The sequence below is a fragment of the Hyperoodon ampullatus genome (genome assembly GCF_949752795.1).
Source record: "Hyperoodon ampullatus genome assembly, chromosome: 2".
Lineage (NCBI taxonomy): Eukaryota > Metazoa > Chordata > Mammalia > Artiodactyla > Ziphiidae > Hyperoodon > Hyperoodon ampullatus.
Genome location: NC_136915.1, coordinates 157,059,842 through 157,087,196, shown reverse-complemented (window position 1 = coordinate 157,087,196; position 27,355 = coordinate 157,059,842). Strand labels below are relative to the sequence as shown.

The window sequence follows — 27,355 nt, the reverse complement described above, 5'->3', positions numbered from 1 at the left end:
ACACAAAGCCTTAAAAAGTTCTCCCTGTTTTATGACTTATTATTTTCTCTTCTAGTAATTTATCCTAAGGGAGAAATAAGTTAAAAAGATGTATATAAGGATATTCAAAGAAGAGCTGTTTAAAAATATCACAAACTAGAAATTTAAATAAGAAATTTAATACTAGTCTGTTTCTTAAAAAAAAAAAAAAAAAAAAAATGGTGTTGGTCACGATCCACTAAATCAATGGGTAAACGAATGAGCTGTGACCTCCCTGTTTGAAAAGCACGCTATATCATGCTGGATCTCCAGTCAGAGATTTCTTCATGGAGGAAATGAATCTTATTTATATTGGTAGAGAAGTTACTCCAGCAAGCCGAAAGGCATGGAAATGAAAACAAAAACAAAAACAAAAAATCCCTAGGTGTTTTGGGGAACACAAATAGATTATTTTGGCTGAAATGGGACATTCATTTCATTGGAGTATGGGGTATGAAAGAACTTCAGAAAGAAAGTCTATTGCCAAACCATAAAGAAACCTGAAAGTTAAAGGACATTCAGTGCAACAGGCAGAGTCGGTAAAATTCTGAGAGTTATTTGATAAAAGTTATGTTTTAGTAAGATTAGTTTTTTAAGTCTCTGAAGCAAAAAGCAGAGAGAAAAGAGTAAAATAGGTATTTATAATAGCTTAGGAATCAAATTATATTAGTTTCAACAAGCATAGCAGCAGTAAGAATAGAAAAAAATTAATAGAGCTTGGTAATGGCTGAGGTGTCTGGCCTGGATAAGAGGGAAAGAGCAATAGTGTTGATAAAGAATGAGATATATCAGGAGAGTTCTTTCCATTTCAATGGCTTCCTTCCCTCTGCCTTAAATATAAAATTTTCTTGGGGAGAAAACAACAAAACTCCCTCAACTGACTCTGCTGCCAACTCTCTTTAACTACCAACATAGAGGAAATCTCAAAATGAATGGTCCTGTACTTTCACCTACTTTGAATCCTTCCTCCCCCTTTATTCTGCCACATTATATCCTTCAAGGTTCTGTTTGCACCTAATTCTCCTAATATTTGCTGGAAAAGCTCCTTTTGAAACTCTCTTTTTAGGAATTTGTAATACCTTACACTACTTTGTGGTCCTCCTCCTCAGTCTCCGAACAATCTCCTTTTCACTGCTCTACTTCCTCCTCATTCCTCTCTGTTCTATATTCTCTTTATACCCTCTCCTCTGGAGAGTTAACACCTACTCTTACTGCTTTCACCATATCTTCTGCACAAATAATTCTGTGCCCAAATTCCAGTCTGGCATCTGTTTCTTCCTTCTGCAGCATAATCTATTGTGTTATGCAATGACACATAAAAGGCTTTAACTAATCTACATTCTCACACCATTCAAATGCAAATTAACTGAAATGTCAATATAAATTTCTTATATAGCTTGAAGCATTTCTTTTCCAGCCTCAAGCAGGTAAGGAACAATGGCTGGATCACAAAAATTGATTTTTTTATAATAGCGAAGAAGTACACAAAGACTGCCATGTTTTTCAGAATTACTTACTCTTGGATAAGGAAGGCCACTGGTAGTATTGAAAGCTGGTAAAAGTTTGTAACCCAATTGCTTTGCCATTTGGAGAAGTTCATCATTGTACCACTGCATGTACTCGCCTTTTTCTTTCAGCATGATAGCCAATGAGTGTCCACCCAAAAGACCCCTAAAATCACAGAGGTGAAACATTAGCTACATTGTACAGATACTTAAACATCATCACCTAAAAAGATGTGGGTATCTTATTATCAACAATTTAGAGTACATAAGGAAAGATCACAGAAGAACTTAACTTTTTCCCTAACTCTGGCTATTCATTTTGTGGCAAACCATATTACATAAACAGTATTAAAAAAAAAAAAATCAGATGTTTTATCTGTTGTAAAGTGTTTGGCATTCTTAAATACCTTAAATTTTCTTAAAATAAAAAACATCCTAGAAATCATTTATCTTAACAAATTTAACAGATTTGATTTTAAGAAATTTTAAATTTAATTTAATTATAGCATCATGAAATCTCTGACTCTTAGCATAACATTAAAAAAAAACCAACTCCCCACGCTGTATTAAATGTAATAGATTAATACACTCTGTGAAAAACTACAAATCTATTTCTTAAATTTAACTGAAGAACAGATTCACTTTGTCTGAAGAAGGAAATGAGTTACAATAACACAAAAGTAACCATTAAATATAAAACTTCATGTTGAAACGTGAATTAATAAATCCTGTAATTCCTGTGTTCCAAGAATATTTCAAACTGTTTAGTTCAAAGGTAATCCTATAAATTCAGTTTCATTTGGCTTGAAGAGGTGCTGGTTAAGGTTAGTAAACTAGATAATCTGGCGAAAAACCTGCGACGTAGCTAATACTCAAATATTTGACCTATAGTCAGTCCTTTTTTAACAACAAACAAAGATTGCCTTTGATTTGAGTCTACAACTATTCCCAAAGCCTGTTGCTCTCTGTGCCTCATATAATGCAGGGTCATCCCACAGCCTCTGTGTTTTATAATACCCCAACTTTTATCTTTTAAACATAAGAAATTTCTTGCTTTATTACCATCAAGAAATAAAGAGTGTACCCTTGGCTTTTCTGTTATTAAAATTAGAGCTTTAGTGTCTCACATACTTACCCAAGAACTCTGATGTTTGTTTCAAAGACTGATACAACTACATCATTATCTAAATTAACATCTCTTAAAACTTTTCTCACCGCATCTTCAAATTCTTTAGTTTTATTTAATACCTAGGAGAAGAAAATTATTGAAAACAAAGTCCTTTTCGACCAAGACATAGAGAAATATCCTCAAAATGAGCTGCTAATAGCAAGTTAATACCTTAAGACTCTAAAAAGTAACACATACAAAAAACTTTTCCCTTAAACCTATTATAAAAATGTGATACTATCTAAAACTGAAAAAAATTAAATGCTTATTTATATTGCAAGGAATCTTTATTTAGACACACTTCTTTTTTCAGACACACTGAAATATCACTAGGACTTTAAAACAATCATCATCCAAACTGTTAGCTGGTGTGTATGACCCATGACTTAGAGCTACAAGAGGTGAGCTCTACTGGGATTTGGTTTCCAAGTCAAAACAAAACAAAAACCACCCTATTCACCAAACATCATTTAAAAAGTTGCTTAGTCTCAGAAGAAAGCACATCCTTCAACTGATCCTAAATCATACACCACTTGCCATCTTCACCCCATGGATGCCGTAGCCCCTAACTAAGGAGGCAGTGCAATGCTGGGGTCAAGACCAAGCCCTGATTTGAATTGTGGTTCTTACTTCTATCTCTGAGCCTGTTCCTTCATCTACAAAAAGAGGAAATACCTACTCTCATAGGTTTGTTTTCCTAAATGAGGTAATGCATGTAAAGTACTTTTAGTAGAGCGCCTGACTTAGTTAAGTGCTTGATATCATTACTATTATTACCATTATTACCATGAGGGTCTAGAATCCTAAGTTAAGAACTCTGTGGATGCTTGCAATGAGCTCCATGGGGGGGGGGGTCACTGTCATTACACAGGTTGCTTTAATTTTTCAGTCTAAATTAAGGCTGCACAAGTAGATGTTACTTAGATCCCAGGTCCATTAAAAGTGGTTTCCCTTTACTTGACTGTTTAATCTTTTTGTTTGATAATATTTTATAGTGCTTTCTCACTTGATTTGATACTTCACTAAAAATCCTAATTTAGGTATAAAACATTCTGTAAGAGTGTCTGACTAAAATTCAAGTAAAATTTAGGGTAAGCCTTGAGTAAAATATAATACAAAACCTGATTTTAAATTGAGTGCCTTCCCTTCTTAATCTCAAAGTCCGTGTAAATTCTGCAGCCACAAATGCAGATGCGCACAGCCCTCTATCACTTCTAGAAGGAAACACTTCTACTCACTCCTCACACACACACACCCCTTCTTAATATCATTTTGTTCATTTTATTCTTCCAAAGTCTATCTCCCGAGAATTGTTCCCAAGAATAGTACCAATGCTATTTGTTTCAAAGGAGAATAAAAATGGGAAGAGAGTTCTTTGTCCATAATTAGCTAAAAATTCATTCTAACAGCCCCATGCGTTGATGAGTTTCTTAAGCACCTAGCTTATAACAAAGAACAAATTCAGGTCTCTTCCCTTCCCCCATTATCTTTAATTTGTTCAATATCTTTCTTTCTGTAGATTTCATGGCAATGTTGAATTTAGTGGTAAATTTAAAGTTGTAGTGCTTGACTTCATTCCAATCAATAGAAACTAGATGGCTAGAATTATGAACAAGAGTTTAAACTGAAAGATCAAACTATGACAATAGAAGTTCTACTTAACATATTATGGTATGACCAAAATAAAAACAATAAGGTTGCATCCTGTCCCAAGTGATATGTCGTCTAAGATTTTCAAATAAACAAACCACAAATCAAAACATGATCACAGGGGCTTCCCTGGTGGCGCAGTGGTTGAGAATCTGCCTCCTAATGCAGGGGACACGGGTTCGAACCCTGGTCTGGGAGCATCCCACATGTCGCGGAGCAACTAGACCCGTGAGCCACAACTACTGAGCCTGCACGTCTGGAGCCTGTGCTCCGCAACAAGAGAGGCCGCGATAGTGAGAGGCCCACGTACCGCGATGAAGAGTGGCCCCCGCTTGCCACAACTAGAGAAAGCCCTTGCAAAGAAACGAAGACCCAACACAGCAAAAATTAATTAATTAATTAATAAACTCCTACCCCCAACATCTAAAAAAAAAAAAAGATCACAAAGTAAATTAGAAATATTAATAGTTGTATTGATAAAATATACAAGATAACTTTCCTTCTAAACGTAGGAAAAAACTTCCAAACTACTTTAATTTCTTCTAATTCTTCTGTTTAAATAGATATCTATTGATAGATATCTTAGATATCTAATCTAGGTCCTTCTGAAGTGAAAACAGGGGCCCAGAGAAGTTAAATAATTTGGCCAAGGTCACATATCAATATTAGGTGATCACTTCTTGGTACTCCCGGCTAGAGGAGTTAGAATTCAAGTTACACCAAACATTACTGAAAGTGTGGTCCACGGACCGGTGGCAACAGCACCACCAAGTGGCAACTTACTAGAAACACATGTCCTTGGGCCCCATCTTCAGTCTACTGGATCACAATCTGCATTTTATTTTAGCAAGATCCCCAGATGACTTGTAGTACACTGAAGTTTAAAAAGCACTGCATTATTACACAGTGGTTCTCAAAGTTTAGCATACATTAGAATCATCTGGAAGCTTGTTAAAAAAACAGACTGCTGGGCCTTACTCCCAGACTTTCTGATTCAATAATGTCTGGGATGAGGCCCTACAATTTGCATTTCTAACTAGCTGCCAAGTGATGCTGATGCTGGTGGTGCTGGAATCATATTTCGAGAACCAATGTCAAAGTGGTATAACTTCAAAGCAGAATAGAACCTTTATAATAATGGCCGCTCAATTAGAGACCAACAGGTTTCTAAATATAGGAAAGTTAGGCAGCCTAGAACCACATTTTCTCCTTCATTTCTGACAAAAATTTTAAAAACACAGAGAATACTGAGGTCCATGTTCATAAAAATCAATAAGAGCTTACAGAGAGATGATGGAGAACCTACTGTATATAAGGATAAAGCCAAGATGACAGAATGAGAAACAAACTTAAGTCCACCCATGGTCTTTCCTAATACACAGCTACTGCTCCTCACTCACCCTACCATATCAAGATAGACCTGATGTGCATCATCCAGCTATACTTATAAATAAATAACACCACTTAGTTTCTCCCAGGGTGGTAATTTGTGCCTCCTGGGATACTTGTTTATCTTTTTCTCTTCTATTACAGCAGAACACAATACCAAAAATAAGGACCACTAAACCAAAAATAAGGTACACAATATTCTCTCTCATTCTCATAGTCATTATAACATGGTTCACACATTCCTTTAATCTCTGAAAAATGAAGTCACAACTTTCAAAACCCTGATACAGCTAAAAAGGTCTAAACAACCATGGTCTTCTCAACAAAAAAGGTCTTCTCAACCATGGCTGAATTTTATAAAGAAGAAGAAGCTTTAGAGGAATAAATAATAATGCCCAGTCCCACTCCAGGAAAATTAAATCAGAATAACTTGGGAGAGAAGTATATTTTTCAAAAATTCACAGGTAATATTCCTGAGGTGCTGATATAGTTGACAGTCTCTGGTTAAAAAAGAAAAGAAAAAGAAAAAAGAATCACCCAGTGAAAGAAGAATGTAGAATCAATACTGGGAAGAAAAGCCAGGTTCTGAAAAATTTCTGCCACCACAAAGATTTTTCGTCTTTTTAAAAAAATATTAATCAATACTTCAGACATTAACTCAAAGTTGAGAACTATGCTTTAAGGAAAATCCTGAAACAAGCCTAATTTTTATACCATAAATGATCTGAGAGTGATACTACCTTTAGAAATCATGACATCTGGAACTCAATCATTCCCCTCTGCCATCACAAACTGTCCCCAACTAGAATTAATTTAAATGATTTTGTATCCCATGAGGTTTAAAAGGAGTGCCAAGTAGTGATCACTTGGTGCTAAAAATCACTTCTGAGAAAAACTTAAATTTTTAATGAACATAATACATAAAAATTCTAATTTAACAATTTTAGTATGATTGTGGCATGTCTTTCTGGAACAAGAATATCAAGGGCATTTTCTAGAATTACTTTCTTCCAATATCATCAACCTCCTTGTCCAAAGGGAAACAACTTTCCTGATTAAGGGGCCATCACCATACCTATAAATTATTTGAGTATCTCCATGATTCTACATAATTTCACTTGACATTCACATGACATTATCAATTCAAGAGTGTGAAAGATTTATTTAGAAGCAAAGATCAAATCATCTTAAATTCTGAAGGCTTCTATTTCAGACTTACTGTGTAATGATTATATTCGTAATACTTGAGTACACATATTAAGAAATATATAAAATAATTCAAGAAGAATCAAACCTACCACGAGGGTGTCCAAAGAATCAATCAGTGTCAGGGAAAATCTAAGAAACAAGTATAGTAAGATACACAACATTAGAATTCTGAATATCTTATCCATGAATGTATAAGCAGACGTATCTACATCCTACTGACTGGAAGCTTCCATTAACTAGTACTTCCATGCATCTACAGTACTGTGTAACTTGTAAAACACTGAAAGAACCTGAAAAGCCTTAACATCACATTTTTGTTCAGCATAACTACATATCTTTCAAAATGAACAGAAATATTCATTAGCTATTTTAAAAGCAAATAAAAATACTAAAGCATCAACATCTTATAACACATCAATGACTTTATATACATTCTAAAAGTTACATCCATCTTAACAAACTACTCAACTTTTCACTGATCTAAGAGGTAAACTGATTAATATTTTACAAAAGATAACAGAAAGGAATAAAAGAACTTAACGTAATACTTAAAGCAGTCTTTGAAATTTAACCAATCCCCAGATATACAACTGTACACTGCCTCTGAGATGTCTTAAGACTTGGGAACTCTGAGATGCCATGCCATCCCCTTTGTTAATACTCACTTTCCCAAGGCATCATCAACATCACCCCGACTTGGCTCTTGGCCTCTAACTCGACCTCTGCAGGTCAAAGGCATGAGTTCATCAGCTGGGTACGCATGTTCCTGCAAGGTAAATCTCAGTGAGTCACTAAGGAAAACAAGAGAAGCACCCATCATTTAGAGAACACAACTTTTCACAGTTTTTTTTTTTAAGTAAAATAAAAGTTAGTCAAAAATTCTACTATCCTTACAGTGTATGGAACCTTAAAAGAAAAAAAAAAACTTTTTAGCCATAAATAATACATGCTTGGAAAAAAAAATACAGGAAAATATTTCTTTGAAAATCTGACAATTTGTTTCCCCTCCACCCAATCTCACTCCCCAGATATAATTACTGTTACAACTGGCATTTATCCTTCCAGATTTATCCACACACACTGAAATACATGCACATATATCATTTAAAAATTTCATTTACAAATAGGTACTCATGCCATATGCATACATTGTCCTAAAATTTGTTTACTTAAATCACTATGGGGTTTTCCATGCTGGAAGTTTACAGATGTATTTTATTCTTTTTAATAACTGCAAAGTGATAATTTAATATTAGTTAGTATTATTGAGTACTTATGTTCTAAGCACTGTTCTATATACTTTATCACACAACCCTCTGAAACAGATTCAATTATTTCCATTTTATAGATTAGAAAACTGAGGCCAAGAAAAGTTAAGTAAGCCTATGCTATGCGACTAGTAAATGATGGATCCAGAATTCGAACCTGGCAACCTGACTCCAGAGCCTATACACTTACTTCATAGTACTTGCTCCTCATATTCTATTCCAAAGAATGAATATGCTAAAATTTATTTATTTATTCCTCTATTGATGAACATGCAGGTTGAACCCAATTTTTCACTGTATAAAAAATGCTTTAATAAACAGCTATATGCCCATGTCTTTTGTACATATGCTTGTATTTCTATGGATTAAATCCCTAAAGCCAGACCCAATGCGTCGAAGGTATGGATATTCAATTTTTGATAGCTACTATCAAACTGAAGACACCAATTTACACTCCTACAATACTCTAACATAGGAGATGATCAACAGTTTACATTTTGCCAATAGCGTGGATAAAAAATGGTATCTCAAGTTTCATTATTAATGAGGATAAATATCTTTTGTATTAGCCATTGCTATTTCTTTTTTTGAAATGTCTGTTTATACCCTTTGTTCATTTTCTATTGGTTGTCTTATTAGCCAAGAGACTCCTTATATACCGTTATACACAATAAACATTTTTCTCCTTTCATTTGGCTTTTAACTTTGTTTATGGTACTTTTTACTTTAAGCTTTATATATGTAGTTATATCTATTAGTCTCTTTCTTCATAGTTTCTAAATTTCAGGTATGGTTAAGAAGGCTATCTTGAGTCTCTGAAAACAGTATTCTTATTTTTTTTTATGTCTAGATACTTACTCCACCTGGAATCTGATTTTGTTTATGATGTGAAATAGGAACGTAACTGTATTTGTTCCCCCAAATAGCCAATTTCTTATATACCACCTTTTAAACTATTCATCCTTTCCCTAACTGCTTGAAATACAGCTTATTAGTTCAAAAGTGTCTACACAAACATACAGTTCTGTGGCTTCTACTTTGTTCCACAAACCTACTTCCTGCTCCAAAACCATTATCTTAATCATTCTATCTTTGCAACATGCCTTGCTACTTGGTTATTAAGCAGTTCACTCCCCTCAATTATTTTCTTCTAAATTTTCTTAATGACTTTTTCAAGTTTACTCTTCTGGATAACTTTAAAATTTCCTTAAAATTCCATTGAGAGTTTAATTGGAAGAGCCTAAATTGGGGAGAATTGATATCTTCACCAATTAAATCTTCCAATCTAGGAATACATCAATATATTAATTCAGATCTTCTTTTATGAATTCAGTTTCCTCATATAGGTCTCACATATTTCTTAATATTTCTTAATAGGTACTTCTTTATTGAAATAGGTTGATGTACAAAATTATGTCAGTTTGAGGTGTACAACAGAGAGATTCAACTAATAGGCACTTTATAGTCTGGCATACTATTGAATAGATTTTTTTTAATGAATGATCATGACAGAGTATTTCTAGTCTTGGTGATAATGAAGCACATGCAAGAATCCTCCCTCCTGTCTACAAACACAATGAAATGTTGTATAAATTTTTAAAATTATTTTTAATACATAGCTGAGCTTGAGAATGAGGAAAGAAATGTTCAAGTACCAAAACTGAATAGCTGAGTGTAGAAAGTGAAGCTGCACTGACCACAACATGGGCATTAGGAATAAAAAGACAGGCCTTAGTGGGAAATATGTTAATGCCCAAAGGGTATGAGATTTGACGCTGTTGGCCCTGCATGCATGGCTATAAGCCAATGAAGTAGGTTCTTTAAGTTGGATAGTTGCTTCAGTGAAACTGGACTAGAATATCTCCACCTACTGGTTGAGGTCTTAACAGAAAAGGAGGGAAATAAGAAAGACCTGCTGAAGTTTGTATTTTCTTCACCAGGGGAGTGTCCCTAAAAGATTCTTCTAAAATTAATAAAATGTGACTATGAGAAACATTTAGAAGCTAGAATCACTGTATTTACATATTTCAACTTTAGACAATATTTATTGACTACTTGACAAGAATAACAGGATTAATATACTCATACCTTTCCCCAATTCAACTCAGGATTTTTATCAATTATATTATTATAGGCAGTTTTCACTTTGCATGTTTTCACTATACACTTACAAATTGAGATCCACAATTTACTTAAATAAACTCTCAACAACATAGTTCAAATCTCAGGTACCACTGTATTATTAAGTAATTGCACAGAATGCAAACTTTGATGCTAGTTCTTCAATCCACAGATCACTATGTAAATAATCAGTGATCAATCACACAACTTCTTTCAAAGTGGAATTAGTGACTGATCACTGTGTATCTATTGTTTAGTTCACAGACAGACAGAAAGCATGAAGTTATGTGCCTCCTTGTCACCTAGTGATAATCCTACATGACAGTTTGACAATTTATAAAAATAAATAATCAAAAGAGGAAATTAACCAACGAGGATGAAAGTTCACAAAGAAATGAAAAGTGATAACACTGTAAGTGAAATTCAAATTGAACATAAAAGGGGTTATAGAAGAAACAGCTGACCATGGAATGCTGATACTGCTGCCATTCAAACAGTATCTAGATATGCAGCCAGGGGAATTTAGTGAAGGCCAAATTATCCACGTAGATGAAAAAACTGGTTGTGACATAAAAGGATAAAGACATTGCAGAGGAAATATTGCCTGCAGAAAACTCCCCATTAAAGGAATTCCCAGAGATATTTCATGACACAGAGGGCAAAGGATAAAATTTTTGAAGCTGATCCAAATATTGAAATTTCTATACCTTCTATACAAGGTATGGCAGAGATGCATGGTCCATATCTTGAGTTATACAATGAGAAGAAGGCAAGCACTGTTCTGAGTGAAGTTTTTACAAAGAAATAACATTTTAAATTTCAAAGTCTCTAATATTTTGAATTATGGTATACTAAATAATAGTTTCAGCTATTTAAAAAATTTCTCTGTACATTTATATTCATCAGAAAGAAAATTTTTAATGTTTGACAAAGATTTTAAAAGGTTTATAACATTTGTATTCTGGTCTGGAACTATAATTCCCACAGTTGCTAGTGTCAGAATTCTACTTAAATGGAGTCAACGCACACCATTTTTCTTTGGCTTCTCCATTCTTGAGGTTTTATTTTGATTCATCTCTTGGTTGCCTGAACTCTGTTCTCATGTAAGTTATTTTTGTTTAGGTATTTTAAAATAGTGTCATCAGTACTGTTATTTCTCTGGTATTCCTGGGTTAGGCTGGCTCTTGCCTTACACTTGAAGAACAATCTGAATGGTTATAAAATGCCTGCAACATATGTTCTTTCCTTCAGAAATTTGAAAATACTATTCCACACCCTTCTTGTTCATTAAGTATCACCTTGGCAAAGTTTCTAAGACTAGTCTGATCTTTTGTACCTTGAAGATGACTTGTTCCTCCTATACTTGTATGTCCACATGATTCTTAATTCTTAAAATTCAGCAAAAATATTCCTGATTCCCAATGTCCAACTCTATCCTACTGCCTCTCACTAAACTCGATTATCTAGATTCCAAACTCACAGCACATTAGCAGCAAAAAACCAGAACAGAGGTCAGGAACACTAAACACATGGTCAACACAAAGGGAAAGACCAAAAATAATTTTTTTTAATTAAAGGGCTTCCCTGGTGGTGCAGTGGTTAAGAATCCGCCTGCTGATGCGGGGGGCACGGGTTCGAGCCCTGGCCCAGGAAGATCCCACATGCCCCGGAGCACCTAGGCCCATGTGCCACAACTGCTGAGCCTGCGCTCTAGAGCCCACGTGCCTAGAGCCCGTGCTCTGCAACAAGAGAAGCCACCACAATGAGAAGCCCGCACACCGCAACGAGGAATAGCCTCCACTCGCCGCAACTAGAGAAAACCTGTGCGCAGCAACAAAGACCCAATGCAGCCAAAAATAAATAAATTAATTAATTAAAAAAATTTTTTTAATTAAAATAGACTAAATACAAAAAGCACTGCAGACTGCAATCCTTCAGGTATTTTAAAAAGTTCTGTGCTCTACAATGATTTATTTCCTGAGGAAAGGATTCCAGGCAACAAATGTTTTGATATAATTAGAATCCACATGCAGCTACTAAATTTTGAATTCAATATTTCATAATATTAATATTATATATATATTTTTAGTATAAACTCCTAATTACTTTTACATGTGTCTTTTAGATGTCAAGTTCCTAACTACTTTTTCAGTTAATTCCAATAGAACCGTGATTTACCAGAATGCACATTTTTATTGCTTTATAGTTTTATATCTAACACATATAAACAACACTTAGAAGTAACTCAACATAAGTAATATTTTTTAAAACTTGCTGATATATTTTGCAAGGTACTTTGTAAGAGATCATTCAAATGTTAATTTGATTGTAAAGAGCTCCTTACTTTTTAAACCGCTGCTTATAAAGCTTAATACTACTATTTTTAGGGTTTTGCAGAACACACATACACATGCCCAAACACCTTTGTCTGAAATAAACTCAAACCCTAAGCTCATCCAGGTAAGAAAAATATTAATAGCAACTGCAAACCAGAATAATCAAATAAGGGAGTTTTGAATCAGGTGTAAAAATACTTTATGTCCCCGTTTCAACATTAAGGATAGAAACAAAACCACAGCCTTTTCTTTGGGTTAACCACAAAGCAAACTACAGTTGGTTTGCATAAATTCAGAGCAATGCATACATGGCACATAAACAGCTGTATTACACTTCAAACATCCTGGCTATTTGAGGTTACAGTAATGCTTTCTCTTCACAATGTATTGCCAAGACAAAGGATAAGAAATTCATACTGTTATGACTCAGAGCCAGAAAAAATAACCTTTAAAAATTATCACTCAAAATAAAACTCAGGTGATAAAAGAGTCCTATATCAATTAAGTAGAACAGGTGCCTAGCTAAAAGTAAGACAAAAACATAAAATAAAACAAAACATAGTAGACTCTCCACATCAGATTCTAAATTTACTGGCACTTTGATATAACTCTGCTTCAAAACACTCAAATCAAAGTGGCATCCAAAACTGACTTTTTAGTAAAACCAATTCCAAAAACTAGGAAAAGGGAAGAGACTTTATCCTACTAATAAGACAAAAGTATTATTTATAATAGTGAGTTGTTGAAGATATCAAATCTATTTAATTTCCCATAAAGTTACATACATTTCAAATGTTTTATTCCAGATCCTTATTGTTAAACACCTCCCTCCTTGAGGCAGGTAAGGTATTCCTTCCTAAAATAAAAACTAAATGATACTTAATAAATCATCTATCATATATTGATAGCATATGCTAATTACTGATTGAACTTGCATAATTTCTCAGTTCTCTTTTCACCCCAAGTCAAATTTTCCTTTTTCCTTTTGTTCACTATTTATACTCACTTATTAAACCATTTTTCAGGTGTTAAGGATTCCATTTATCTAAACTATTAAATTATTAATACTTCTACATTGAACATATGATCCTTTGAGGTAACATATTTTCTGGAATGTTTCTCAGCACTGAGGAGAAATAAGTAACAAAACTGCAGTTGTCTCATAAAATTTTAAATTAATCACAACAGAGTGTTAGCAAGCTTTAAAAGTTTCTACTCAAAATACGATGAGAACAAAAGTTTCCAAATTCTTCAATATATGTTAATCAATTTGGTTTTGATCAATGATAAAATAAATTGAACTTATGAAATAATATATGAAATAAATAAATGATAATAAATAATGTTATAATGAAATAAAGTCCTGCTACCAACAGATTGTTTTAGGAAAATTGTTATCAATAATGCAGAAAAAGCATTTGACATAATTCAATAAATACCCTGTGATGATGAAAATTCTCAGCAAACTAGAAATAGAAAGGAACTTAATATAGAGCATCTATGAAAAACCTACAGCCAATATCATACTTAACAGTGAAAGGCGAACTGCTTTCTCCATAAGATTAGAAATGAGACAAGGATCTCACCACTTCTTTTCAACATAATACTGTAAGTCCTAGCCACTGCTATAAGCAGAAATAAAAGGCACATAGTTTGGAGGAAGGAAGAAGGAAAAGTCTTTGTTTGCAGATGACATGATTGACCATGTGGGAAATCCTAAGGAATCTACCAAAAAAGCTACTAGAAATAATAAGTGAATTTAGCAAGGATCTAAGGTTATCAGAAAAAAGTTGTATTTCTGTATAACATCAATGGACAACTGGAAATTAAAATTTGAAAAACTACAATTTACAATAGCATAAAAAATATGAAATAATTATGAATAAATTTAACAAAAGATGTGCAAGACCTGTACACTGGAAAGTACAAACCATTGCCAACATTAAGAACTAAATAAATGGACAGAGACATCATGTTCATGGATTGAAAGATTTGATACTGTTAAGAAGTCAATCTCTCCAAACTGATCTATAGATTTCAACATAATCCCAATCAACAGCTCAATAGGCTTTTTTTTGCAGAAATTGACAACATGATTCTAAAATTTACATGGAAATGCAAAGAACCTAAAATATCCAAAACAATTTTGAAAAAGAACAAAGCTGAAAGACTTACATTGCCTGATTTCAGGACTTAATATTACTTAATTCAAGACAGGGTGATACTGATGTACGAATAGATATTTACCAGTGGAAAAAAATACAGAGTCTACAAACAGACCCATGCATATACAGTTAACTGATTTTACAAAGGTGCCAAAGTAATTCAGTGGGGCAAGGATACTTTTTTCAACAAACAGTGCTGGAATAATTGGATATCCACATAGAAAAAAAATATATATAAAGAAACCTTTACCTCATACCATATATACAAACATTAACTCAAAATGAGTAATAGATCTCATTGAAAAAGCTAAAATTATAAAACAGCTAGAAGAAAACAAGAAAATCTTTGTGACTCTGGGCTAGGCAAATTTTTTTTAGGTAGGCTATAAAAGAGATGAATCATAAAAGAAAAAGGATAAATTGGACTTGCTCACAATTTAAAACATTTTCACTTCAAAAGACATTAAGAAAATTAAAAGGCCAAGTACAGACGGGGAGAAAATACTTGCAAAACATATATGTGATAAAGGACTGATATCCAGAAAATATATATCTCTTATGGCTCAGTTATAACAGGACAAATGACCTGATTTTAAAATGGCAAGAGATCTGAACAGATGTTTCACCAAAAAAAAGATATACTAAGCACATGGAAAGATTTTCAACATCATTAGTCATCAGAAAAAAATCAAATTAAAATCACAACAAAATACCACTACACACCCACTAGAATGGCTAAAATTAAAAAGACTGAAAATACATAGTGTTGGAGAAGGTGTGGAGCAACTAAAATTCTTATAATTGCTTGTGTGGAATGCAAAATGTTACAGTCACTTCAGAAAAGTTTGGCAGTTTCTTATAAAAAGTTAAACGTAACCTTCCCATATGACCTAGCAATCCCATTCCTAAGTATGAAAATGTATGTCCACATAAAAATTTGCATTCACAGGTTCACAGCAGTCTTTTAGTAATAGCCAAAGACCAGAAACAAGCTATATATTTATCAACTGGTGAATGAATAAACTGTGTTCTATCAAATCAACGAATACTACTGAGCAATAAATAGGAACTACAATATCTCCAACAACATGGACCAACCTCAAAAACATCACGCTACAGGAAAGAATGTGAACCAAAACACTACATACATATTTTAAGATGCCACTGATATGAAATCCTAGAAAAGGGAAAACTAGTGACAAAGAGCAGGTCACAATGGTTGCTAGAGGTCAGAGGTGGAGAAAAGGAACTGACTGCATAGGAGCATGAGGAAGCTTTTTGGGGTGATGGAAATGTTCTAGATCATAAATGTGGTGGTAGTTAAACAACTGTATACAACTGTCTGACTCGGAACCATGCATTTGAAATTGGAAATCTTTTTCTCTGTAAATTCTACCTAAATAAATAGAAAGACCTGGTTCTATTAAAATCCTACATGGAGTATCAGAGTGTGATTAAAAAAAAAAAACTGTGAGAGGATACTAAAGAATTTCTTAAGTCATTTTGGCAGATTTTTAGGATGTTCTATAAGTAGAGGTCAAGGAACAATGGTTAATAAAAGGTAGTCCTACAATCGTCTACGCAAAAAAATGTACATATACGTTTATATCTTCCCTCCTCCCAACTATTAATATCACTTCTAAACTACTTTATTTACACAAGTACTCTTTTTGATGAAGAAACTATCAAAAAGAAACATTAGGTACACAGTTTCAAAAAGGAAATATGAAAAAGTTCTAGAGATGGATGGTGATATTTACACAACAATGTGAATGTAATTAATGCCATAGGACTGTACACTTAAAAAGGGTTAAAATGGTAAGTTTTATGTTATGTATATTTTACCACAATAAAAAATGTTTTTAAAAAATTAGAAAAAAAATAATTCTAAGAAAACTTACATAAATCTAGAAATCCACAAGAAAGTTACATTTTAAAACAGTTCCTTTTATTTATTTATTTTTTTTAAAAAATTATTTATTTATTTATTTATGGCTGTGTTGGCTCCTCGTTTTTGTGTGGGGGCTTTCTCTAGGTGCGGCAAGTGGGGGCCACTCCTCATCGCGGTGCGTGGGCCTCTCACTATCGCGGCCTCTCCCGTTGTGGAGCACAGGCTCCGGACGCACAGGCTCAGCGGCCATGGCTCACGGGCCCAGCAGCTCCGTGGCATGTGGGATCTTCCCGGACCGGGGCACGAACCCGCGTCCCCTGAATCGGCAGGCGGACTCTCCACCACTGCGCCACCAGGGAAGCCCCAAAACAGTTCCTTTTATTTAAATGATAAAGACTGATCTCTTTCTCTGAACTGTGCACTCACAAAATCAAGCTTAAAAGTGGTTACTGGTTTGATGCTACTAGTTAAAGGAAACTGCTTACCAACAATTTTAGAGTTTATTTATAATGTTTAGGGCTCTACCAAAGTAGTTTCTGCTTATAACAGTGAATAATTGAGTTATCTACAGTAGACAGGAAAAACATTAGAAGACAAAGATCAGATCAGAGAGCTCAGATCCAAAATGGTTATTTGGTGGCCTAAATACATGTATTTTGTCATCTAAATTAATCTGCAAACAGACCTCAGCACAAATACTAAAAACACGCTAATAGAAGCCCTAAAGTAGCTGTGTTCTAAGGTAAATAAGGTCACTCAGGAACTGCCAAAACAAACATCTAATTTCATGCTATTTGGGGAAAAGAGAAAGCCATCTGTGCAATTCATTGTGGATAAACTGCAATCTGATTGGGGCTAGAGATCTGTCAAGTACAGTCGTTAAGATTGTTGGTACTTATGCTATTAATCGATAAAATCAGAAAATTCCTGGATGTAACACCAAGAGATGGTAGAGCTGTAGTAATCTACCTAAGGCTGGCAGGGCATTGTTATTGAAAAACAGCATTAATAGAACCTGGCGAATCATTAAAAAAAAAAGCTCAAAGGCTGCGTGCCTATAACAAGGAAAGAATAAGTGTTTGAAGAAAGTCCTATGCACGATCTGGGAAATGAGTTCTGAGTTAAAACCTTGACAAATTTTAGGAGGGCAATTTCAGTCTCAGGTAGAGACTGAATTACTAGTAGCAGTGATGGTAGCAGCAGCAGTTGGTAGCAGTAAACTCTTACACAGTGCTTCCTATTTGCTGGACACAAGTTCTAAGCACTTTAATTGTATTAACTTGTTTAATCCTTACAACAACATTGTGAGGCAGGTGAACCATTTTGGAGAGATGAAGAAATAGGTTCAGGGAGATTTGGTAACTTTCCCATTGTAACCCAGCTGGTAGGTGGCAGAGCCACTTCAGGGTGTCCTGCTCCATTTCCAGAGTTCTTGCTCTTAATCATATTATTTTGCTTGTCTTTGGAAAATAACAGTGTTTTCCCGGGAACCAGGAAAGTTAAAAGGAATTGCTGTAATTGTATACTAGAGAGAAATATTTTTAAAAACTAATAAGAAATGAAAAGTTTTCAACATTTATTAAATGCCTACCATGTGCCAGGCATTTTACATTTTAGCATAGTAGGCAACTGACTACACCAAAGTAAACAGAGTTATAGATCCCCAAATTTACCGTTAACTTGTATTTTTATTAAAATTTACTAAATGATTTCTTTGATTTTAAAAGGCAAAGATATACCACAATAATCAAATGCAAAAAAAATTTTTGATTACACCTTCACAAGAATGCAATTCAATTCTTTCAAAACCAAAAAACCAAAACATAAAACATTTATGTGCCAGGCATGATGCTAGCTAGGCACCGGACATATAGATGAATTTATTAAAAATTAAAGAAAATGGTCTCTTGTTCTCAAAAATCCTAGAATCTACAATAATCCTTTGTACTTATCCCCATTTTACATAGGAAGACACTGCTCAGGGGGATTAAATGATCTGTTTAGGGTCCACGCTAAATAGCTGAGATACGATTTGAACTCAAACCCGTCTCACTCTAAAACCTATATACCTTTTACTCTATAGCAAGCTAATAGTGTTTCTGAGTATAGGAACTAGAAAAAATTTTCAACTGACTTCATATAACAAGTAAGGGCACCTGGTCTCTGTTTAATATTTTAGAACTGTTTCATGTTAGCTGAGAACTTGAAAAGGGGAAGTGTGAATTCTAGACTAAATCTTGGGTTACAAACTTCACATAAATTGAGCATAGCACAAGTACATCGCAAGAGTCACTCGTGTTGTAAAACAGTTGAATATTTTAAAATACATATTGCAGTAGACTGCGAAGGGTGCGACTCCACTGGAAAAATGGAGAGGGGTGTTAATTCCAGGAGTTTCCAGTCTTTGGAATTGAAATCCCTCTCATTTTAGATCTTGCAGGCAGGTGGGTATAATAGAAAGTTACCCAATTAGGGTCCAATAAATAGGAATTGGACCAGGAAGTCCTCTGAGGGCTGCCCTTGGTAACTGCTCTGTCAGAAACCCATTTCTATAGTAGGAAAAAATGTACTGATATAACTTTCAGCTGTTTACCTAATAAGGAAAAAGATGTTAAAGATACCGTGCTTTACAAAGAGAGGACCCTATTCAGAATGAGATGTATTGAATTAATCCAGCTGTATACCACTGTATTCAACTTTGGAACAAAAAGTATGCATTTATGACATGGCTTAGGTTTGAAGGTGTATCCTGGACCCACTTGGCCGCCTCAAAACTACTAGCTTAGATTTGTTAAATTATGCTTTGCCCAAACTGAATTAACCAGGGATAAATGATTTTGAAAGAAATGTTAAAGGAATGGCTGAGTCTTGAGAAATGAATTCAAAACTGTGTTTTCAACATGGTTAAAAACACCTGAAACTTCATCTCCATCATGTCCTAAAACATTTAAGAACTCAGTATGTACTCTTAAAAACTGTACAGTATAAAAGGGAATAAGAATTATCAAATATAAGACATGTTTAAAAAATACAAAAATGCATAAAAGCATATGTACTTACAAGTTCATAAAGATAATGTTAATATATAAAGATATTTGGGTAATAGAAAAATGGACTCAGAATCAGTTGAAAAATTCTTAAAGCAGAATCAATTAAAGTTAGTTCTCTGCCAAACTTTTCCCAACTACATTTTATAGGCCTTAATCATAAAAGAAGATCTGCTGACATAACAAGGCATAAGAAGTAATTCTCAGAATAATTTGATTAAACTTCAAAATTACACAAATTTACATGTAAAATTATGTTCTGAACTCTAAAATTTGCTGGCTAGTTATCTTTTAAAAATTATTATCACTATGTTTTTGCAGTTTAAGATCATTTTATTGAGTGGCAAGAGGTGGCCAGGGTGGGGGAGCAGCTACAGATGTCCTTCCCCACCTCCTACCCCTGTACTATAGGGGGATTAAATTTTTAATTGTGGTTCAAAACATGTAACAGAAAATTTACCATTTTTAAGTGTAAGTTTAGCAGCGTTAAGTATATTCACCATGGCGCAACAGGTCTCCAGAACTTTTTCATCTTGTAAAACTGAACTTGCTACTTCATCTCAAGTGAGCACTAAGACATTTTAAAACAATATGGATCAGCATATCTAGAAAGCAAAATATATTCAAATCAAGGCATACTATGAGGATATAATTTGGACAGAAACTAGGTGACAGTTTGACTCTCTTAAGCAATTGTTTTTTTCAGAGTGAATAAAGTAATTTTGTAAATAGGTTTTTTTTTTAATTAAGAGAATCATTTTCCGTAAAGCCAGAGATAACATCTTATTCATGTTTACATCCACCTTAACTATATATTTAATAAACACTGTTGATAGCATCAAAGGAAACTATTTAAATACAAAGTTTCATAATCTAATTCAATTTATGCTTACCTATTCAATAAATTGGTTCTCTAAGAACCACTATCAGGAATACTCTGTTAGCCTATCTTTGTACTATTTTTTAAAAACTTCCTTTAAAAAAATTAATAACAATTTTTTAAAGGAAATAAAACTTATTAATTCAGGTTTTAAAATTCCCAGTTGACTGTGCTCACGTAATAATCAGCTCTCATAAATGGTATATAAAGATAAGCTTTCTACTTACCATGTAGTTACCATAAGCATGATCAAACATTTCCAGTACTTGATTCCTAATTTTAAAAGAGCAGAAATGGGAAAAAGTTAAGTATATTCTATTTATTGTCTTTCAAAAAGTTAATGCTCCTTCATAAACATATACCAGTAAAAAACAAAAGAAAAATTTAGTTAGGAGGGAACATAAACAGGGTCAGGAAATACACCCATGTTAGTAGACAAGCTTTCATGAATCACACAGAGATGAGCCAAACTTTTCCTATTCTAGCAATTTATGTAAAAGTCATCTTACAATCTTTCCTAAGAAAACTGCTGAATGATACATGCCATGAAGAGAGAAGAAAATCTGATGATGAAAAACAATTACCTCTTAACAAAATTATTTAACATAAATGCCTTGAAAGGTGAAAATACTGACCAGATCCAAAAGAAATAATTGTTACCATTTATTGCTTATACTATACATTCTACCAAAAGAAAGGGGTTGGTGTGTGTATTGCTATGAAATAATCATACTCTATGAAGCCTCTGCCTTTCCCCTTAAACTGAATAAGATCACTAATGCCTAGTTTAACACATTTCTGTTAATATGTTTGTCATATTTCCAAAAGATACATTTTATGATTTTATGATGTACCTTTGGCTCCTTTAAAAAACCATCAAAAGTCAAATAAACAATATTCACCCCTGATATGAGAAAACTAATTTCTGTTAATATGTTTGTCATATTTCCAAAAGATACATTTTATGATTTTATGATGTACCTTTGGCTCCTTTAAAAAAAACTGTCAAAAGTCAAATAAACAATATTCACCCCTGATATGAGAAAACTAATCCTCGAAAAGAGATCTGTGTATTTTGGCTAACTCCGTTTCTCAAAATCCCCAAAATGACTGTATAAAACGGAAATTTCTGATCCCCACACCAGATTTACTAAGTCAAAATCTGCAAGACTGGGACCAAGGAATCAGTCTTTCAATTAAACACTCTCAAATTGGGGGAGTGAGGGTTATAGGAAAAACTACAAAAAATGTTATGGCTAGGCAAGGCCAAGTCTCTCAATAATTAGCAAAAGAAAAACATTTTAATAATCTTTTATTAATTCTTACTATTATTTCCAAAGTTCGAATCACTAATGGCAAGAATTGAAGAGAATATTAAAGAAAATGGCTGGATATATTTTTACTTTACCTCCTGTTATATTGCAATTATCATTTAAAAAATTGTAATCATGGATGATGAAATACTGGTAATAATATAGCCAGCAGACAGAAAAGGACTAATTTCCAGATCCTGGCTATAATAACCAGCAGACTCAAGTACACTCAAACTTGTGAACTGAACAAGCTAAGTCCTGACAACTTTTTATAAATAATAATCATTTAAAACACCTAATCATTAACAAGGTGATAAGTCACTTTGCTAAAACACTAATTCTTTATATGTTTATATGTATGATAGAATATGGATCAAGTTATCTCAGAAAATTACAGAGTATCTCAAAAAATCCGTCTAGACTTTTCTCTATCATATTGCAGGTGATAAAGAGCTCTCAAATTAGCTAACAAACAAACAAACAAAAAGGAGCTAAATTTTCCCTTCAAGCACTGATATCAATAAATGGAACATGGAAATTCTTTTTTCCTTCCCCTGAAATAGAATTAATACAAAATTATTGTCAAGAAGTAAATTTCTGTAACTGGTAATAGTAGTGCCTAGACACGTGTATTACAGGTAACATAAGCTTTAACTTGTTAACCCAACTTTGCAAGCATTCAAGCTTCAAGACTATGAATAAATCACGACTGCAAACAAGGACACCTTATTTTCCAATCCTTACATTTATGCAGCCCATGATCATCAAATTTCACAACAAATACTTCAAAGTGGAGGTATTTAATATCCAGTTGAGCTCTCTCACTTTCTTAATTACACATATAAGTCCTAACACTCATTTAAATACAGAATGGTAGAATAATTACTATATTATACAGAGATTTTTTTCTATAAGGTTTTATATCTATTCAACAAATGGATAAAAATGTACTGGAAATTAGATCTATAAATCAGCTTTTTCTAAAGTTACATTGCTTGCCAACATGCTACAGAAATTGAACTGTTTTATACTTCATTTTTTAAGTAAAAACATTAACAACTTTTGTAACATTTAAAACACAAAAACAAAAAATGAATTCCAGGAAGTATAAGACTACATATAACCAGGTAAATAATTCCATAAACTATAAACTGCAAGCAACTGAGCAATTGCTTACTATTCATGATAATTTCAGTCTTTATCATCAGTTTAGTTTGGGCGGAGGGTAGGGAAAGGGATAGGCATTTTCTGTTTTTTATCATAAATCATTATTTGGATTTTCAAAAAAAAAATAGTACAGGTAAACCTAATAAATCATAGTACCGTTTCCTGAAAATTCCTGGATGAGAAAGCAGTCAAGCAATGTGTATTTGTGGTTTGTAGCTATAGACTCTTATTCTACTCTTACCCTAGAGTAAGGCAATCTAAATTAACAAGCCTAAATAATTGTAACTTCACTTTCATAAATGATCTCAAAATTTGAGCTGAAATCGCAAGCCAATTTGGTTGGAGCTCTACAGTTAAAAATTTATTTTGGTCAAAAATCAGTTATCCAATGACTTTTCTTCAAATAAAATTTTTTAACAAAAAAAGGAGAAAGGGGAGTTGTGATCAAATAAAAGTACTTGTTGTCCTTAACAGACTTGAAGCTTCTCTCTCCAAGTCTTATGGAAGTGTAGCAGAGTGGAGTGAGCACAGGCTCTGAAGTCAGACCCGGGTTTGAATACTGGCTCCACCATTTACTTAGCTCTGTAACGCTGAACAAGTCAACCTCGAGTCTCAATTTCCTCATCTGCAAAATGGGGATCGCATCCACCTCATTAAGAAGTAGAGAGGATTACAGAGATAGTATATGTAAAGTGCCTGGCACAGAGTAGGGTATTCAGTAAAGCAGTTATCAGTGATACATTAAATTCACAAAGAGAAAATTTAAGACACTTATTAGAGTTTACTGGTAATTTTGTTTTGATAACTGACACTTTAAATTTTCCAACAAGTGTCTCTTATTGCTATTTTATTTAAAAACTAATACAAGACTCTTGCAACAATTTAAACAATATGGAAGTCTGTATATATCGATAAAATAAAACCTAATGGTTTTACCTCACCTCCATTGTAACTCCAGGAGGTAGTCATCTTTCCATGTTTTTCTGAGCTTAAACAATTTCTTCTCCATTTTTTTGGTTTTTTTTTTTAAACATGGGATGGTACTACACATAGTATTCTACAGCTTACATCTTTTTGGCCTTGGGAGTATATTCTGGGTAGCCTTCCGATGACCTAACTCCTCCTTAATATCTGAATATTATTCCATAATATGGATGCTGCAAGGAACAGCTCTGTTCTTTCAAAATGCATATCCTTGTACACCTATCTCTACTTTAATAGTGCTTTTATTTCTGTAGGATAGATTCCCTGAGATGGTATTAATGAATCAAAGAATACATACAATTTAAATTTTAGGAGACTGTCAATAAATTACAGCAATTTACACTCCCACCAAGTTTCTTCTCACACCTCAACTATCCAGTCAGTACTCCATTCATGTACAGTATTTACCAGCCTGATGGCAAAAAATCCAGGTTTTTCATTGTTTTAGTCTGCATCTCTCACATTTATGAGGTTGATTAACTTCACGTTTATTGACCATTTGCATTTCCTCTTGTGTGAATTAACTCTTCACGTCCTTTGCCCATTTTCTACTGGTTCTTGCCTTTTTCCTTATTCATTTGTGGGACCTGGTGTGTATTAGGAACACTTACTCTAAATTAAATGCTGTACATATAACTGATGATTTTATGACTTTCAAGACTGATAAAACTACTTTGAGTAAAGTGAATAGGTATATTTAATTAGGGCTTTTGAATACTACCATCAAATATTGTTCTACTATGAAAATGCAGTGCAAGAAAGCACTGCAAGGAAATGGTAAAATGTGTAAAGTTCAAGTTCCAATGAACGCCCCCTAGTCCGTAACAGGTGTAAACATGATTTCCTTAACTGCTGTGAGATCAGCAACATTTCCCACCTGGGAGCTCACTTGTGCAAGAAATCTAACCACGTCTCTGATGAAAGGCAACCTCGGAACTCTCACGCGCAGGGAAACGGGCTGTAGCCCCCTTCACGGGCCAGTGACATGGCAGCCGCGTTGACACACCGCGGCTGGCCTTACGGAGCCTGCACGTGTCACAGACGGCCCGGGCGACACCCCGACAGTCCCGCGAGGTCGCATCGCGGGCAGCGACCCCTACTTTCCCGGACCCTGTCCACCCCGCCAGGGTTCTCTCGAGGCAACAGCCGTCCCAATCGCGGCAGGAGAGGCCACTGGGCGCCCGGGTCGCAATGACAGGCAACTCGCCCCTGGTCAGCCTCACGAGGAAACCCACCCCAGGCTTCCAAGCACCCTTACCCAAGCTTCTGTTTCTCCTCCCTACTCATGGGCGAGGCCCCCGCCGTCCACACGGACGTGGCCGACACCAGGCAGAGCGCGGCCGTCGCCGCCACCAGGCTCCATGGCGCTCGCTGGGGGACCGAAGACCCAAAGCCCCGGCCGCCGCCGGCTTCGCTCATGGCCCCGCGGTTCCGCGCACGCGCACGCGCAGCTGCTACGCCCGGCCGGTGGGACACATTGCCGGACGCCGGTGGCAAAAGAGCTGCGAGCCGTGCCGAGGCCGGGATGCGGAGGAACGCGAGCGGCCGCCGTCGCCGAGCTGCTTCCCGAAGCCACCGAGCCGGTCCCCAGCGCCAGCGCTGCCACCGCCCTCCGCTCTCAGCAGCCCGGAGCGCCTCCCCCAGCTTTCCGGTGTCGTAGTCTAGGAAACCACCTCCCCCAACGCTACTTCCGGGTAGGGCCCAAGACGCTGAGCCTCAGGACCAATGGGGGCCGGATCGGAGAGGGGCTGGCCCGGGGGACAGGAGAGGGCATTGGCTGGGAGAAGTGAGACGTGGACAAAAGGCGGGACCGGGGAGGGACCTTTCGCCTCGGCCATCCTCCGACCCGTGAACTTGAGGCCTGAAAACTACCGCTCCCAGCGTGCACTGCTCCCTCCGCGGCTCTCTCGCAATCCGACTCCACCGGGCTAAATTTCCACTCAGGGTGGGCGCGCTGCACCCTGCGACGTGTGGTCCCCCGAGGGGCTCGGGCGGTTCCTGCGATCCCTCCTCCCCCGGCTCCCTGCAGCCAGCCGCCCCACTCCGTGGGCTGCCGAGTCCCGGAGAACCCGTCAGCTCTTTATCCCTCTTCCTGCGTATGCGTTTCGCTGAGGGCTGGCAGGATGAGGCTCAGACGGCCTCAGGTCAGTGCTGCACGCCTTAGGTAAAAGTAGTCCTATTGCAGTAGTCTACCTTCAGGGAGATTTCAATACTGTAACAGCAAAAATGAATTGAGCCTTTGACGGCAATGTGCTGAGAGTTTTACTTGCATTCTCTCATGCACTCTTCTCAACTCTAATAGGTGAGTACCACCGCCCCCATTTTGCAAACGAGGAAACCGAGGCCAGAGAAGTTAGGTAATGAGCCTTGTCACACTGCTGGGTTAGATTCCAACCAGCCTCTGTGACTTGGAAGACCTTGCATGTAATCACAAGAGTGAAGGAGGGCACGGGGCGGGGGGGGGCTCGTACTTGATTAATAATAGTCATCTAGAAAGATCAATGTAAGGAAACTAGTGTGAGCTGCAAAGAAAGTGTAATGAAAATTGGAACTTGCCATTAATTTTGATGGACGAGGCAAAATGAGGAGTAAAATCCTCTTGAAAAACCACAGTTTTTCTTCTATAATAACTCAGTAGATAGGTGCAGAGTTTAGGAGCTTGGGCGTGACCTCTGTGACCACAGGAAATCGCTTACTCTTACCGTCAGCAGCTCAGCTGTTCTTGCTTGATTTCTATCATCTTACATCCTCTGCTTCCCTCTCAGACCGACCATTCAGGTGACACCAATGACTCCTCTGCCTTCCTTACCCCTCTCTGTCTTAAAATTTTAAGGTTTTCTTTTCGTCGGTTTTCTCTTTGTACTCTATTCCTTGGTGATTTGTTCCACTCATGGATTCAACCATCATATCCCTGTGGTTGATTTCTAACTCAGTCTCTGTCCTGATCTCCAGACCCTCATTTCCACCTCCCCAATAGAAATTCCCTTCTGTCTGGCCCAAGGGTAAGCTCAAATGTAATAATGTTAACTGACTCAGTATGTCAGAATCATCTTCAACTCATCCTACCCCTTCAGTCTATGCCCAATCACTTGACAATTACCTAGATTCTACTTCTGCTATCACTACCTTTCTTTCTTCTGCTTCTGCTCAGTTCAAGCCTCCATTACCTCTTTCCTGAACCATTACAATAGCCTCCTAAATTATCTCCTTGCCACCCTAACTTTTCTCTACATTGCTACCAGAG

At 35.7% G+C, this 27,355-nt stretch overlaps 1 protein-coding gene across 4 annotated transcripts in view; it reads right to left on the bottom strand.

The window, feature by feature from the left end:
- Positions 1-25,530, bottom strand: part of EDEM3 (ER degradation enhancing alpha-mannosidase like protein 3) — a gene marked incomplete at both ends in the record, with an annotated part of 75,606 nt that extends 50,076 nt beyond the window's left edge. For all 4 annotated transcript variants that reach the window (XM_079726928.1, XM_079726929.1, XM_079726930.1 and 1 more), the window contains 6 exons: positions 1,536-1,689; positions 2,659-2,771; positions 7,029-7,068; positions 7,605-7,705; positions 20,875-20,920; positions 25,370-25,530. In XM_079726928.1, the coding sequence (XP_079583054.1) occupies positions 1,536-1,689; positions 2,659-2,771; positions 7,029-7,068; positions 7,605-7,705; positions 20,875-20,920; positions 25,370-25,530 (615 nt within the window). The remainder of the gene's footprint in view (positions 1-1,535; positions 1,690-2,658; positions 2,772-7,028; positions 7,069-7,604; positions 7,706-20,874; positions 20,921-25,369) is intronic.
- Between the last annotated feature and the right edge of the window lie 1,825 nt (positions 25,531-27,355).